At 30.9% G+C, this 15,350-nt stretch overlaps 1 protein-coding gene across 1 annotated transcript; it reads right to left on the bottom strand.

Annotated features, from left to right (window-relative positions):
• Positions 1-245: 245 nt before the first annotated feature.
• On the bottom strand, positions 246-15,344 carry LOC100749348 (high mobility group protein DSP1). Its single transcript, XM_003486507.3, has 5 exons — positions 14,234-15,344; positions 6,200-6,424; positions 2,642-2,805; positions 2,300-2,474; positions 246-2,125 (listed from the first exon to the last, which is right to left on the bottom strand). The coding sequence occupies exons 1-5, from the start codon at positions 14,927-14,929 to the stop codon at positions 2,015-2,017; spliced, it is 1,371 nt and encodes a 456-aa protein (XP_003486555.1). The 5' UTR covers positions 14,930-15,344; the 3' UTR covers positions 246-2,014.
• Positions 15,345-15,350: the final 6 nt, after the last annotated feature.

Raw genomic sequence — 15,350 nt, 5'->3', positions numbered from 1 at the left:
ACCAGCATAAACGTGTAAAATGCACATGTTCCATATTATAAGAAAGCAGCGTGAAAAATAATACTTTATATCATAAACAAATAGAGACTATATATACTTACTTTTATATAAATATATATATATATATATATATATATATATATAAATGTTAGTACTCTAAATCTAGTACTGCTTTGAGAATTCAATATTTCGGACATATACATGCTTAGAAACAGGTTCGGAGCAGTACCAGAAACATATTCACATATTTTTTTAAAAGTTTATTTATCCTAAGAGATATACAAAACAAACATTCTTTTGTAACTGTTATAATTCCCCTATAATAACACAGAAAATTCTGCCGTAATTTTCAATATCTGTTTTTATTAATTATCTCCATCAAATGGATACCTTTGTATCAGTACAATTCATTTTAACCAGCTATGTTAAAATTATGCACATCTGCAAATCAGTATTAAAATATTACAATTTCATATTTTACAGTATTCATCCTCTAGCTCCCTCTAGAACAGGTTTTGCTTATATAATCACACATTACATGATAATGTGCACGGGAGATGAAAAGCTTTTACGTCAAAAAGTAGTGGTTACCTGCTGAGCCAAATCAAGGTGCAAGTCAGTCTGACTGTAAAGAAGCCTCTTGTATATTCATTTTGCATACCAATCTTGGCCACGAAATTCATATTTGCATTACTTAGCCTGCTTTTTTTGGTATGCTTCTTACACAGTTGACTCTAATCTCAATGATTAAATTCTGTACACACTAGGATCTAGGAATGTTAATATTACAAGAAACCACAATAATTTATTATAATACAGCCTGCTGTACACCAGATGACTCGAGGCAATACAAGACACGCCTTATCTTACTTTCTTAAACAATGAACGGAATCACATGATTCTGAAAGGATTTTAACGTATTCGTTTTATTGGAAAATGAATATGAGAGGGAGAATGACGATGGTAAGGGCAGGGACTACTTCAATTTGCTAAAACTCAAAGAATAATTCTACTTTAGTTTGTCTTCAACGACTGTCATTAATTTCAATGAGAACAAAAATTCATTACTTTATACGATTATAAAAGATTTGAAATTATAATTATTACTAAGATAACATAAAAACGAATTTTTATCAGTTATGTAAAATAAATCGAATCGCCTTGTTTTTACGAATAAGAATTAATTGTGTTTTATATGTTTTACGTATAGTATTTTTTACAATACTACTGCTCCATGGCTGGGTTACCGGCCCAATTTTGATTTCACGAAGTTGTGAATTAAATATCTTGTTTCGATTTTGATCACTTATAAGCTATAAGGCTCAATCTCGTGGTTTAGAATACATCGTCTGTGGAAACTATCACATGTTGACGCAGATGTAGAATCGAAGTTGCATTAAAATATATACTTATCCTAATACTTACAACTATACGACACGTACTTAAATCAATTACATTCATACAAAGCAGCCCCATACCCCACCTGCGACAGATTTGATTTAAAGAAATATTCTGTACAAGGATATACAATAAGTCTTCTTACACTGGCAGCGAATGAACTGAACTGATAAATACCAAATTATTTCGAATGATACCGCCCAACTATGGAGCCGCCGTATCCAGTTTTATATAGCTGCAACAGCTTTCAACATAGTTTGAATATAATGTCAACAATGATTGAGCCCCTGCGCCTTCCACCTGATAGAAAGTAGGGTCACCATATCTTTTCATTCTGCTATCCTACGCCATTTTACATGTTACTATCAATATGTTAAAATACAAATGTCATTCATACGATCTTCTTTCGCACCTCTCATACATACAATTTTAAAATAATTAATATAATCGCGGGTATTTAATTATTATTGTAAATAATCAGGGACTGGTGATTAGTTATTTGTTTTCCTAGTGGTGTAAGTACGCTCACGCTAAGATCAATGGTACGTACAGTAGGTGAGGTATGCTTTCAGGATCAAGGACACGGGGTGATAGATGAAATTTTGTCGTGCATCCGCTATTCATCATCTTCTTTATACTCTTCTTCACTGTCACTTTTTACAGTATTTGCTGGAACTCCTACTACAGGTGCACCATCTTTCATTTTCTTTTTGTACGCAGTCATTTCCTAAATAACAAAACATAATATATATCAAGTTCACATAAATTATTACAAACATTGCCAATATATTCGTACATACTGTAGTTTAAATTCTAAATATAAGATATATTTAATATTTAATAATACAATAAAAAATACCTAATAATTTGTTCGAATCATATATAATTATGTTATACATACTCTTTCATATCGAGCCTTATCCTTTTCCGCCATAGCCTCATATTTCGATTTGGTTTCAGGATCTGCATCTGACCACTTTTTACCAAGTTCCTTAGCAATATCACCTACACCAAACTCAGGATTTAGCATTTTCACCTTTCCACGTTCATCATTGCAGAACCAGAAAAAGGCAGATCTATTGAATAAAACGTAATATCATTATTACACGCGCATACATACACAAATTATGGTTTTATAAATATAAATGCAAATAATAATTAGAAATAATTGAAAACTATCTGAATATATTAATTGCGTTTTATTACATTATGAACATTAAGTAATTTCATCACATTTACTTACAGCGATCTTTTAGGAGCATTATGGTCTTTGATGTGTTTGCGTTTTTTGCCCCTGCCTTTACTTTCTCCTTTCGGTGGTGTATAATTTTGCATCTCTGCATCGTATCTCTTTTTATCTTTTTCAGCCATTTCGTGAAAACGCTTCTTTTCTTTATCTGACATTGTCTACAAACATGTAGTACATATTATGATTATAAGAAACATACTTGTGTGACAGTAAATTTATAATTTACATAAAATAATTATAACTATAATACATTTACTGGTTTACACATTTATATATGTACGCAATGCTATAAAATGTAAACATAATTTGAATCATATATATAAAAGTGCAATAATTGTGAAAAGTATTAATAAAAATTAACAACTGATCTATATTATTTATATAAATGTATATAAATTACTTAATATTCGGATTAATATTTTTTTAATATTATTGAGGAAGATCAGAGATATTTAATCCTTGTAACTAAAAAATTAGAATGAACAGTAATAGATAATAATTATATTATTACACGTTGCAAATACTGACAGAACCTGAATATATTTTTATTGTCTTTGTTGTTATAATCATTTATGACGAGGTACGAGAATCGGGATCGTGAAGATGATATATTTTATTAAAAAGGAAAAACGCTAATATGGCGAGTAATTAAAATATTGTTAAGTAGGAGAATACCTAATAATAAGTAGACTATGAATGTTTATATATCCATAGAAGAATTGAAGGTACAAAAATGTATATAATATAATTATATATATATGTAACCAGCCTTCTGCGCTCAAAAATATACTTGAAAACGTGTAGTTCGTGGAAGAACATTTAAAAATTTTACAGCTGCTGAGGCTAACATTTTAGTAAGATAATGGGAGGTCAATGTCTTTAATCGTAAAGACCATCTGGTCTGTAATCTAAAAGAGGAGCGTGCAGAAAGTGTCTCTCCCTTTTCGAGGGGTAGGATGACCAGATGTTGGAGTAGCACCTGTTCAAAGTGACGTTGTTTCACATTTGCAAAACTTCTTCTACCGAAAAATATATCTGAACTTCTTAACGTACCGAAAAGTTTGCGATAAGTAATATTACATGTTATTTTATAGATATTTATCAAACAGTAAGTAATCGTGACAGACATTACGTGAAAATATTTTCTAAAATGTAAATCAATTTCAAATTGATACATTTTATTCGCTTGCAGCTTTCTAATCGCACTTTTATTATACACATTTTGCACAGTAGTTTTATAAGTATTATACAAAATATAAATAATTGGTAAAACAAAATTATTTCCTAATGGAAGATACGATTCGCATTTACGTGTTTTATAGTAATTCTAATAGTAATAATTCTGACCCGTATTTACCTATACCTGTGTTAGACAAAATTCAAGGGAAAATTAATTTTAATCCAAAATTTGTCAAAAAGGCTAACAACCTTATTACCTGTTAGTAGATTTTAACTGCGAATTTTATAGTATATTTTACAATATTTTTAACGAATAAGAGAAAATTCAAGTAAACGATTTAAAAAATTAAAGGACAGCCATGTGATTGGCATATTATTAGTTTTATGACATGATGCATACTATACAATATAAGGGACGAACTCTAAGGAACAACGAGTTGTAAACCGGTCCCGTTTCTAATCAAACTCATGACAAGATCCCGGGTAGTAGCAGGTATATGATTAACCGTTAATCCGAAATATTCCTGATCTGTCCATTTTAAAACTACTTTTCTGACTAGAAGTTTACATAGACAAATATAATCAAGAATTATAGAAGTATAATATCGATGGTGTATTATAAAAAAATGGCTTCACTAAAACATTTCAATACTTCGTATTATAAAGAAATAATTTCATCGAAATATTTCATTACTGTGTATCGATCAAACAAGAATTTCATTCATTGAAATCAACGTCTAACTACCTATAACATTCTTCATTCATACAAGAAATACATATACTTATTTGCAAAATATTTATATAAAATATTTTCCTACAAGAACTCTTTCCTTTATTAGTTAAGATATTTTTTAGTAACTTCATAAATAATTTCTTTTTTAAAGCTTGTACTATTATCAGTTTGTTGTAAAACTTTATGCACTCAAAATGATTCTGTGGGAGCTTGCCTTATGTATAAAAAGATACGGACAAGTTATCTTCAAAGAAATCAACGTATAGCAACTTCCAGATGAGGTCAGTTAACTGTAAATTACTACTTAAATTAGTTACACTTTTACTCCGGCGAACAACGCTAGGAATTATTATTATTTCCTGAAACATGTTTAACGAACTAATTATAGTTACTTATATCTTAAAACAGTGTAAAGAAGTTTCATTAGAAATATATATTCTAAATCCAATCAGAGTTTTTTTCGTTCGAAGTTTAGTATTATGCGCACTAGCAAATATCATACTTTTACATCTTATGCATTCTTATTAATCTTGTTTAAATATGTTTGTGTTTCTTTATTGTGTATTTATGTCGGCAAAATGTCTATATAAAATATATTCTTCTGATGTTTTATTCCTATATGTGTATTATTTCATTATATATCACAAAATATATATCATGCTCTTTATATTAATGTAAAAATCTCGATTTTATAAGCCACATTATTCAATTATAGAATTACATAAAATATGTAGAATTATGCTGCTAGATATATATCTGGTAATTAAATCAGTTTCTGAAAATGTAACTTCCACAAAGACGTAAGTGTTGTGAAGTTCGGAAATTATACTTCATTTTACAATATGCAGAATAATGCAAAAATAATAGATTGTAACTAATGTAACTGTAATAATTATTACATTATAATTTATTAGCATTATTAGTCTTGTGTTAATATTATTATAATTAATGAACTAAACACATATTAATTATAACACACATGCTATCCTACAGTGAAAAATTTTGATAAATAATTCTAAAAATATAAATAAGTGCACGACAATAATTTTTGCTTATATGTACATACTATTTTCATTGATTAAATCTTTCTGGTAAGTTTGTTGTCTGAATTTTGATCTTTTTTCCTTTATTTCTGTAAAACCCTTTATCTTGCTTAACCATAAATTTACTTCAGTTTTCTAAATTATCAAACTTTAAATCAAACGAATATTATTTAAAACAAAAAACAATCTGTAAGTTCTGGTTATTAACGATAAACTTTTTACATGAGCCTCTCAGAAACGAAACTAAACAACTTCATTTTTTATTAATTTCTTAATTTCATAACACACGATTAATTAATATTCAATTCTCAAAGAACAAATGACTTACTTCCATAAGTTCATTATGATGAAAAATAACATAAATAATGGTAAATTCTAAGGTGAATCTGAAGAACTGTTTGTAACATCGTCACTTTTCTGTACTTTTCAATTTATAGAATTGGTTAACGTGTACTTCTGAAAGACTCATATATTTTATTCTATAAAATGTGTAACATGCTTTTATAATTTCATTATTATTAATTTGGATGTAAAACGATAGAATTTTAATTATATCTCAAGTAGATGAAGTTCTAGAAATATTTTAATGTCTCTTACCTTCCACCTCATTGCACACTTTTTAGAGAATTCTCGAAAGACAATCTTTTCCTCGGGGTGTTTCTTTTTATGTTCTTGACGACATGTTTGCACGAAGAACGCGTATGCGGTCATCCGTCCTCTTGGCTTCGAATCCTTTCCTCTCGGCATATTGTCTCGTTGTTGTAAACTCTGAGCGTTATTTTGCTGGAGATTATTCTGCTGCGGTAACTGCTGTATCTGGTGCTGCAATAAAAGAATCATTATTAAAAACACGGTGGCAATTATCAGTGTCCTCTTAACTCTCGTTTAACGAATATTTGAAAAAAGGAAGAATTCGCTAGCGTTTTATTTTTAACGCAAAACGAACAGACTAAAAAAATTGCTATTCTTCTTTTTCTCTTTCTCTTGCAGAAATTGATTAATTATCGTATCGAATTGGTAATGTAGATTGGCTCAAAGTTACAAGATTCGAGCCAGCATATTTTGTGATGCGTACAATTCTCTTTTGTTTCACATTGTGATAAACTCTACTCTAAACATAATATACAGGTATGAATACTGTATTGGATTGCCAAATGTTTGAATAGACCAGAAGCCGCCTCTAAAGATGTGTTTTCCAGCAAATATTATTCAAATTAGCTTTGAAACTTCTTCGATACTCTCATCCAAAGCCAGAATCTGTCTGAATAATTGTTAAAAGATATCGAATAATTAGTCCATATCGAGACGTATCTACATGTTAATTTTACCCATTACTACTATAACGTGCAATATATTGGTAATGACCTTTTTATCTCTAATGTACGAATCCGGAATCTAGTAAAGGGATTCTGGAAAATAAAGTTTTTTTTTATTTCTAATCAGATTTTCTCCCTGCGTGCAAAGCATTGCTTCGTAGACGAAAATAATACCAGGCGCATAATAGTATTGCGTGCAGCTATGTTATAATTCTAGAAGCTAGCTGTTTAAAACACTATGTGTACAGGAAACAAAATTCCTTCATGACATAATATAATATATGATGATTGTATAATACATTGTATTAATAAGCATAATTGTCATGAATATCATTTCTAATACCTAATATATAATATACATATACATATTATGTTTGAATAAATATATAAATAAGTTTGAAATATTAATTATTATTGCGTGATGCCTAGCACTGTTATCTTCTTGTTAAAGATAACATTCACCAATATTTTGTATACAATTTAAATAGTGTTCTGCAAGTCAATATTTTGTTCCAAGTTTATTAATGAAATATAATTTTCCTAGTGATAATATAAGTTGAATTATTCTAAATAATTTATTAATATCGTACAGTTATAGATAGCAATGAATTGGCAACAGGCTAGTCGACAACTAAGCAATTATTATCGTGTACTATTTATCGGGTATTAAACAGTATAATATTATACTACTGTTAATATCATACTGCGTATTATTATTATAAAGTTACAGTATCTATTTTAAACTACAATTTCATTGTGCTTGAAAATAGAAACAAAAAATGCATCTAATGTGAGAATATCATAATTCATTTGATCATTATACTTATATGGAATATCTTGTAATGTATTTAATGTAATATACCTATCGAAGAGTAAATTATTTTCCTTTCTCTGAGTATGAAACCCACAAAATATAGCGGAACAGACTTGTATGCATTCTCTATGAATAACAGTACAAAAAGAAGAATTGTTGTAATAAAGACCATGCTTATATTATATTGTATGTCTTTTACAGTTTCCAGTAAAATGAGAATGGTAAATGATAAAACAAAAAGATGAATAAAGAGTACTTAACTTTACTACATGACATCACAATATACTAATTTCATTAGCGATGCTTATTATGCGGAAAAGAGAATTATAATTTACATTGTGATAACAAAAAATAAGTACTTTGGAAATATATTTTCGAAACGAACGGCATAGTACGAGAAAGTTAAAATTTTGCGAACATCGTTAGTGTTCGTAATGAACATTGATGTATGTACAAACTTCATTAAACGAGATCGTGTTTTCAGCATCAACTAAAATTACTTCTAGATTGCATGTTACTACGTGTACCCAACAAATATTTACATATACGATCAAACAGAAATTGATATCCCCCATTTGTTTAATATTAAAATTTAGTTCAATTATTTATCTAATTGACAAATACCTGCCGAAGAAAAAAGATGACGATTTAGATAATAAAATGAAATACTGAACACAATTCATTGGATTTTCAAGAGAAGATTTCCTGAAAGAGTGTACTCTAATTTAATTTAATATTATTAATATATTACTTTAAGTTTCGTTGATGCCATATTTTAAATTTATATCGTGTTAAAACTTATCAGTGAAAACTTTGGAGATTGGATTCTTTTTATGTGTACTGCATTTTAAATCTATGAACAAAATTTATATATCGCTTACAGCGATATTTATATCAGTATATTACTAACATCTTTTCCGATATCTTAAAAACAATTTTGTATTTATGCCATATACCTCACTATTATTGGTTATTACTTTTTGTTTCAAAAAAAACCTTATCTTTTTTTATAAACTTTAAGGTCAATGTAGATATAAAATATTGATGTAGAAATAATGTATTTCATGTAGTTATCTACTCTTCTGTAAGTTTATATCGACAAAAAATAAAATTCTGTATAATTAATAAATTAAGGGATAATAAATTGCAAAAATTTCTGCACGAAGTTTTTAATATTATGTTTTGTGTATTTGTAAATGGTGATCTCGTAAAATATCGAGTATAAATGATCAAGTAAAAATATTTTCTTTAAACATTCGTAAAAAGTATAATTTACTCAATGATAAGAATCCACTTTAAATTATAAAACCTTATTACTGAGATATGTCTTTTCAACTTAAAACAAATTAATTCCAAAGCTATTCATTTATTTAAATACGCTTAAATTATCTAACCAGTTAACAAGTATGTACTTTTATTTACCTTTTTATAAAAAGTAAATACTTTTTATTGTACCTTTGTGTACGTTATTTAATACGTTTTAACGGAAACATGTCAAATAAGTGTTCAATTATTTAAACGAAAGATAAAGAGATAATATGATAACTTGAAGAAAAAATTTCACCAAAAGGATATGATTATGGAGAAAACTAAAATTTAATTTACTTCTAATCTTTTTTAAATTCTAAAATTGCAATCAAATGTTCTAAGATTTCTGTAATGATAAAATATGCGAACTAATATGCATTTCATGAATAATCGTGCAATATGTATTCTTCATTGCTGCATTTCATTTCCTTTGCAAAAAAATAATGTTCTGTAATTATGTTTAAGATAATCTGACAAAATTCGATCAAAATGTTAAAAATGTAACAATACTTTCATCTGCAATATCTGAAAAATAAGAATTCATTATATGTACATCATTTTGAACTGCAAAAATTATGCCATATGTTATAAAGATTGAATTCCTCCTAACGCTACTACGTCACACTGGATCAATTTCGAAACAATCTGTTGTGTTGTTCTGTTATTAAAAATATTCTCAAGTTTGAAAAAAATACGAAAGAATTGTTGCAGACATATATAAATTCTTGTTTCTTTTTACTGGTTGGAACAAGTATTACAATATAAATCAGAGTTAAGAATAATATAAACCACTCGACCCACTATTCGAAACTTTATATTGCTATAACTAAAACACGTTGTCAAGGAATATAAGATCTCAACCGATCTCAGGAATTAATCAAACATTAAAAATAATGGAAATATTTTTCCATATTTAAACGTTCTTCAATGTATCTTCGTTGGAGATTAAGGAATCATTTATTACTGTTAATACCGGTTTCTCATTTATGATACTGTTTTACGATGTTTGCAACTATCGTTTACAGTTATAATGTTTCAGTAAATCCTGCGTGTAATCACATTCGTACAATAGAAACATATTATATAAAGATTTGATACATAAACCATTTTGAATCACTACCTAAAGTTTCATCGAAAATTGATTACTGTTACAAATTTATGTCCAAACATATCACCGAATATGGTGGCATTTCAAATATCCCATAGCTCAAACTATTTTATTGATAAAATCGGAGCATCGTTTGTTCCCTGATATCGAAAAGCGGTCGGAACAACTAAGAGGATCAATTCCTAAGTTTATTGTAAAGTAAAATTCAACGGAACGAAATTATAAAAAATTCCAAGATCCTAAATGCAATAGAGATATCTTTTGGAGTTTTAAACACCCTTGAAAAATGTATGTTTGTATATTTCATACACATATTTATATACAAAATAAATTTTATGTTCATTTTTTAAATTCCCCTCGAAATAACTTTTACTGTTTTGGTAAAATCTATAACGTAAAAGTCGCAATATTTCTGAACGAATATCGTTTATTATTTTATGAAATGTACGCATAATCGAATCAATAGTTCCAATCTTTTCTTTTCGCAAAGAGAAAATTGCAAAGAAGGTTTTCTTGAATAACGATACGTTCAACATTTTATCCAAGGAGAAAGAACGTAAGTTTATTTCCTCCATTTACCTCTATCACTGTAATCTTAAATTTTCGGGCCACTTTCTGACTTTCTCTCCATCTGATAGATACAGAGACTTTAATCTTAACTTTCATTCGAGCTCTGCTTTTAATATTGCTCCAAATACGTTTTCAATGCTCCGCGATATTGAATGCTCTTTATTGGAATCTCGGGGAAAAAACACGGTATTTTTAAAGACAGACATTCTTAACCGACATTCTCTAACATTGCGATTCCGGAGCAATAAAAAGTTGTAGGGATGTAATAATTTTATGTGTTTCATCAGTAATGTGTTAATAACTCATATTGTGAATATCGCGCGATTCTAGATTAATAAAGATTAGTGTGGAAGTAATAATTTCAAATGAATAAGTTTATGTGTTTCATATCTATTATAATACAGTGTCTCATACCATATTTTTGAATAAAAGCATTTTTAACCATATTCTTTTCGAAATTATTTCAAGATAATCATTTCATGCTTCAAACTAAGTGCTCTGAAGAAATATTGTAGCATGTATATTTACATTAAGTACAACGAAAGAAACCTATTCCTAGTGCATCACGTATGTAAGAGATTCAACAGTGACTTGTTGACATCTCGCTAAATTTGAACTTATCATAGGACAACTTTACAATATGTGAACATTTGTACTGACACACGTTTATCATTGTACAGTCTATGCTTGTAGCTCTACTGTTAAAATATGCACAAAAAATGATATTATGATTTGAAACAGTCTGATTAACGTGTATTTTTTGCTTGCCAAATGTTAAATAATTCATAAACCGGCAATTAATTTTGCCGTTAAAAGATACGCAGTACAGATATCAAATTGTATTATTAAACACGTGCGGCTCATCTCTAATTAGACTAGAACATATACATGAATTAAAACTTGCTGAAATTAGGACAAAAATCAGACAATTATAGAACTAGTATATCCAATATCGTGGAGAAATAACTAAAAGTATTCGAAGGATTTTGTAATTTCTCGAAAATATTGGAATACCCAGATTCAATATTGCTAGTATTACTTTTATTTTTCCTTAGGGATTTATAATTTATATCCATGGCATATTATGTATTTATGCATTTATCTATTTTATATATGTATTATGTACGTGTTAGAGTTTAATATGAAAGATCATATTAAAATATGAAACATAATCCTTCTGAAATTTTGAAGTATCCTGAAACTTTACAGGGTTGAAATAGAATTTAATTTATCGTTAGAAGAATTGAAAAGCTGAATATTCTTGAATATTTTTCTGTAAATTTAACACGAACTTGTGTACAGAAAATGTAATAATATACTTGAATAACTGCAATCATAAAATCCAGTAAAATAGAAGATGAAGAACAGTATTCACGAAACAGAATTTTATACTTTTAACATCATTGAAAAGTAGAATTACTCTTTTGTGCTCAACCAACCTTCGAACAGACACTAACTTTAGGAAATCCATGAGGAAAAAATGACTATAATTTCGTCACTTTATTTTATAAATAAAGCGGAAAATTGCCTAACTTTTATCGAAAAGAATCTAAATTTCTTTTTTCCAATATAAATGAATAAAACACGAACCAACAATACGGAGATATGAATTTTATATTTGATTCACAAAATCAATTCCAATGCGAATATTTTTCAATATCGGACATACGATTGCTCGGAGCTTCTTTTACTTATTAATAATAAATATACGAATAAAGGAAACGACTAAAAAAGTTTTCAATCACTCAGAATCTCTGAAAAATAAGATTCTTCATTTCATATTTAATCAACGAAACCAATTAAAAAGTGGCGCCTCTTTGTATCAAAGAAATGACGCTGTGAATTAGAATTTTTTTCTATCTACTGACGATTAAAGCTTCAACCAGGACGATCAAAAACTAAACTTCAAATCGTCCAGAAACTCTTTGAAAAAATAGGAATTTTTAAATAGGTATTACGAAAAAGTATTCAAATATGGTTAAAATATTTCAAGTAATTAAAATATCTGACAAAAAATCCAATAAAATACAGTCATGAATAAATGAAGAAAAGTCTAAAGAAGAAACATTTGAAAATTCTATAAAATAGAATTTTGTTGCGTTAAAATGAAAAAAGCAAACTAAGAACAAAATGATTCCTTATCAAAGGAACGTCGATCAATCGGAATTTCTATTTCCAATCGTGAATGCCTAAAACACTTCGATCAGAGGAATCGAAAAAAAAAGAAGGGAACCGGCACGGCAAGAGCCGCTGTACGAACGTACGTACGAAGAAGGCCGCACGAAACCCGGAATCAATAGCGGACAACGGTCGGTGGGGCAAGAGACGCGAGTCAGGATGAAACGCAGACGGTAGTACGAAAGCAAGCACGATAGAATCAGTTATTAAGATTTTTTCAACGCAAATAGAGCCGAAAATTCATGACTAATTTGAGTCGATTATCATCGATCGTCGACATGTTTTGTCAACTGATGAAATTTTTCTTAATGAAAATAGCGATTTATCGGCAATTTCAATAGAATATAAAAGATAAAGAATTAACGAAATAAAAATAAAGAATATTTTCGAACGTATTGCCCTTGCTAATCCAATTGTTAGATATTTGAAATGAAGTATAAATCCATCTGATTATTTCCTACTAAGTGCTTTCCCTTAATAACGTCGAGATAAACAGCTCGACGACATAGCTACGGGTATAATGATTCAAAACGTCGTTCGTGTCAAAGTATAACCATCACAATGACGACCATTTAAACTTTTACAGCCGAGACAAACAGAATAACAAGAGTTCAAAATTCTTAGAATTATTCTCGCATATTAAAGCATGTCTTTATGAAGATATTACACGGCTAAGGAGAAATTGACGTTCAGTCACGTGTTATCATAATTACTGTAATTATGCTCTTTACTGTACTCTTTCTCTTCGGTTCACAGACAGAATGAAATAGTGATGCTTGCCCAACTAGTCGAAATCGATTTTCTTCTTTTCGTCAGTTCTTCTCAAAACAAAAGAGAGAAACTGTACAACTCGTGTATTTGTTACAAGTATTATTCTATATCACTAAGCGTAAAACACTAGAAAAAAGTACTTTTCTTTTCAGTGTTTCGCATAGTTACTAACAAACCACTAATAGATTTCTCGCTTTATCTACGAAAAAAGAACAGAAAAAAGGTAGTTGAAGAACGAGATGCAACAGAAGTGCAACTTTTTGAAAGAAACCGCAACATATTTAATAAGTTAGAATGAGAGAGATGTTAAACCTATCGGTTAAAAAGCGATACGAAACTGATTGTCAAGAAATATTAAAAGACCGTATCTCAGCCGCTTTTCTTCCAAGTGCATAAAAGAATCCCGCGCAAATAGAAGTAAGCGAAAAATATATATATAAATGTATGTAAATGTAATGATGTATAGGGTGAAAAAAACAATAGAATATACTTGTATGAAATTAAAAAGCAGGCAATAACGAGAAAAAGAGGAAGCATAAAGGGGGTCGATCGTGGTCGCAACATACCGGGGACATAACGGGGGGCGTGGACGTTTGTGTGGTAATGGGCGAGAGGTGCTGCTGTTGTTGGCCCTGCAATTGCTGATGCAGGTTGTTCTGGCCGGCGTCCATAACTCCACCTGGGTACCACCACTGTACGCCAGGCGGTGGTGCGGAAGGTGTACCAGGTACACCTCCGCCTGTTCCGGGCCCCGTTCCTAATCTATAATCATAGCCTCCCCTCATGCAGGAGCCAACCGGCGTAGACGTCGAGACGGGATTCGACTGTGTGCCCGTGGTGGCTGGATTCTGAAAGCTGGAGGCCATCTTGTAGGAGAAAAGCTGCTGGGTAGCGGCAGCGGTACTCCTAACGATATCCTGATGATGCTGTTGCTGTGCTTGCTGTTGTTGCGTTAACTGCTGCTGCTGTTGATTCATCAGGTGTTGATGTAAATTCTGCTGTTGTTGCTGTTGCTGCTGTTGTTGCTGTTGTTGTTCGGCAGATACGGCGTTTAAACCCGAAGGCCACCAGGCGGTACCACCGGAGGCATCCTCGCGGCTTCCTGGGCTCGCTGTGCCCCAGCCACCGGCAACGCGGTGGTGTTCCGACATATCGTACACGCGGACGGTCTGTCTGTCACTTCGGCCTCGTTTACCACAAACGGTACCACCAACCAAGGAAAAGAAGAGGATGCACGAAGAAATTACACGACACGCACTCATACACCACACATACGCTCCTCTGTCTCCCTCATACAGGACATGCACACATACGCACGCGAACGCTGTGCGCGCGCGCACGCACTCGCTCGCTTGCTCTCACACCACCGACAAAGTATACCTCTCTACACGCACACACACATGTACGCACACGCACCCTCACATTCGTACGGGATCCTGTTCGTGACCGTCGTGTATCGCGCGACACGCACCGCACGCGCTACTGTGTTCTCACTGTCACACCACGTTTCTCTTGTCCAGCCGGCGCACTACACGATCACTACTAGTACTCCTGGTAGCACAAGCGGCTTCATACACGCTGCTTTTTCCACGACGATGTATAGAGGAGGTCCTCGTGAATACGTACGTTATACTTGGGATGCGGTCTACTCGACGCTACGCTCAACCGTTCGTTAGCTCCGTG

Source organism: Bombus impatiens, unplaced genomic scaffold, assembly GCF_000188095.3.
Source record: "Bombus impatiens unplaced genomic scaffold, BIMP_2.2 scf_0114, whole genome shotgun sequence".
In the NCBI taxonomy this organism is placed as follows: domain Eukaryota; kingdom Metazoa; phylum Arthropoda; class Insecta; order Hymenoptera; family Apidae; genus Bombus; species Bombus impatiens.
The sequence above is the reverse complement of the archived record's forward strand: the minus strand, read 5'-3'. Positions and strand labels throughout refer to the sequence as shown.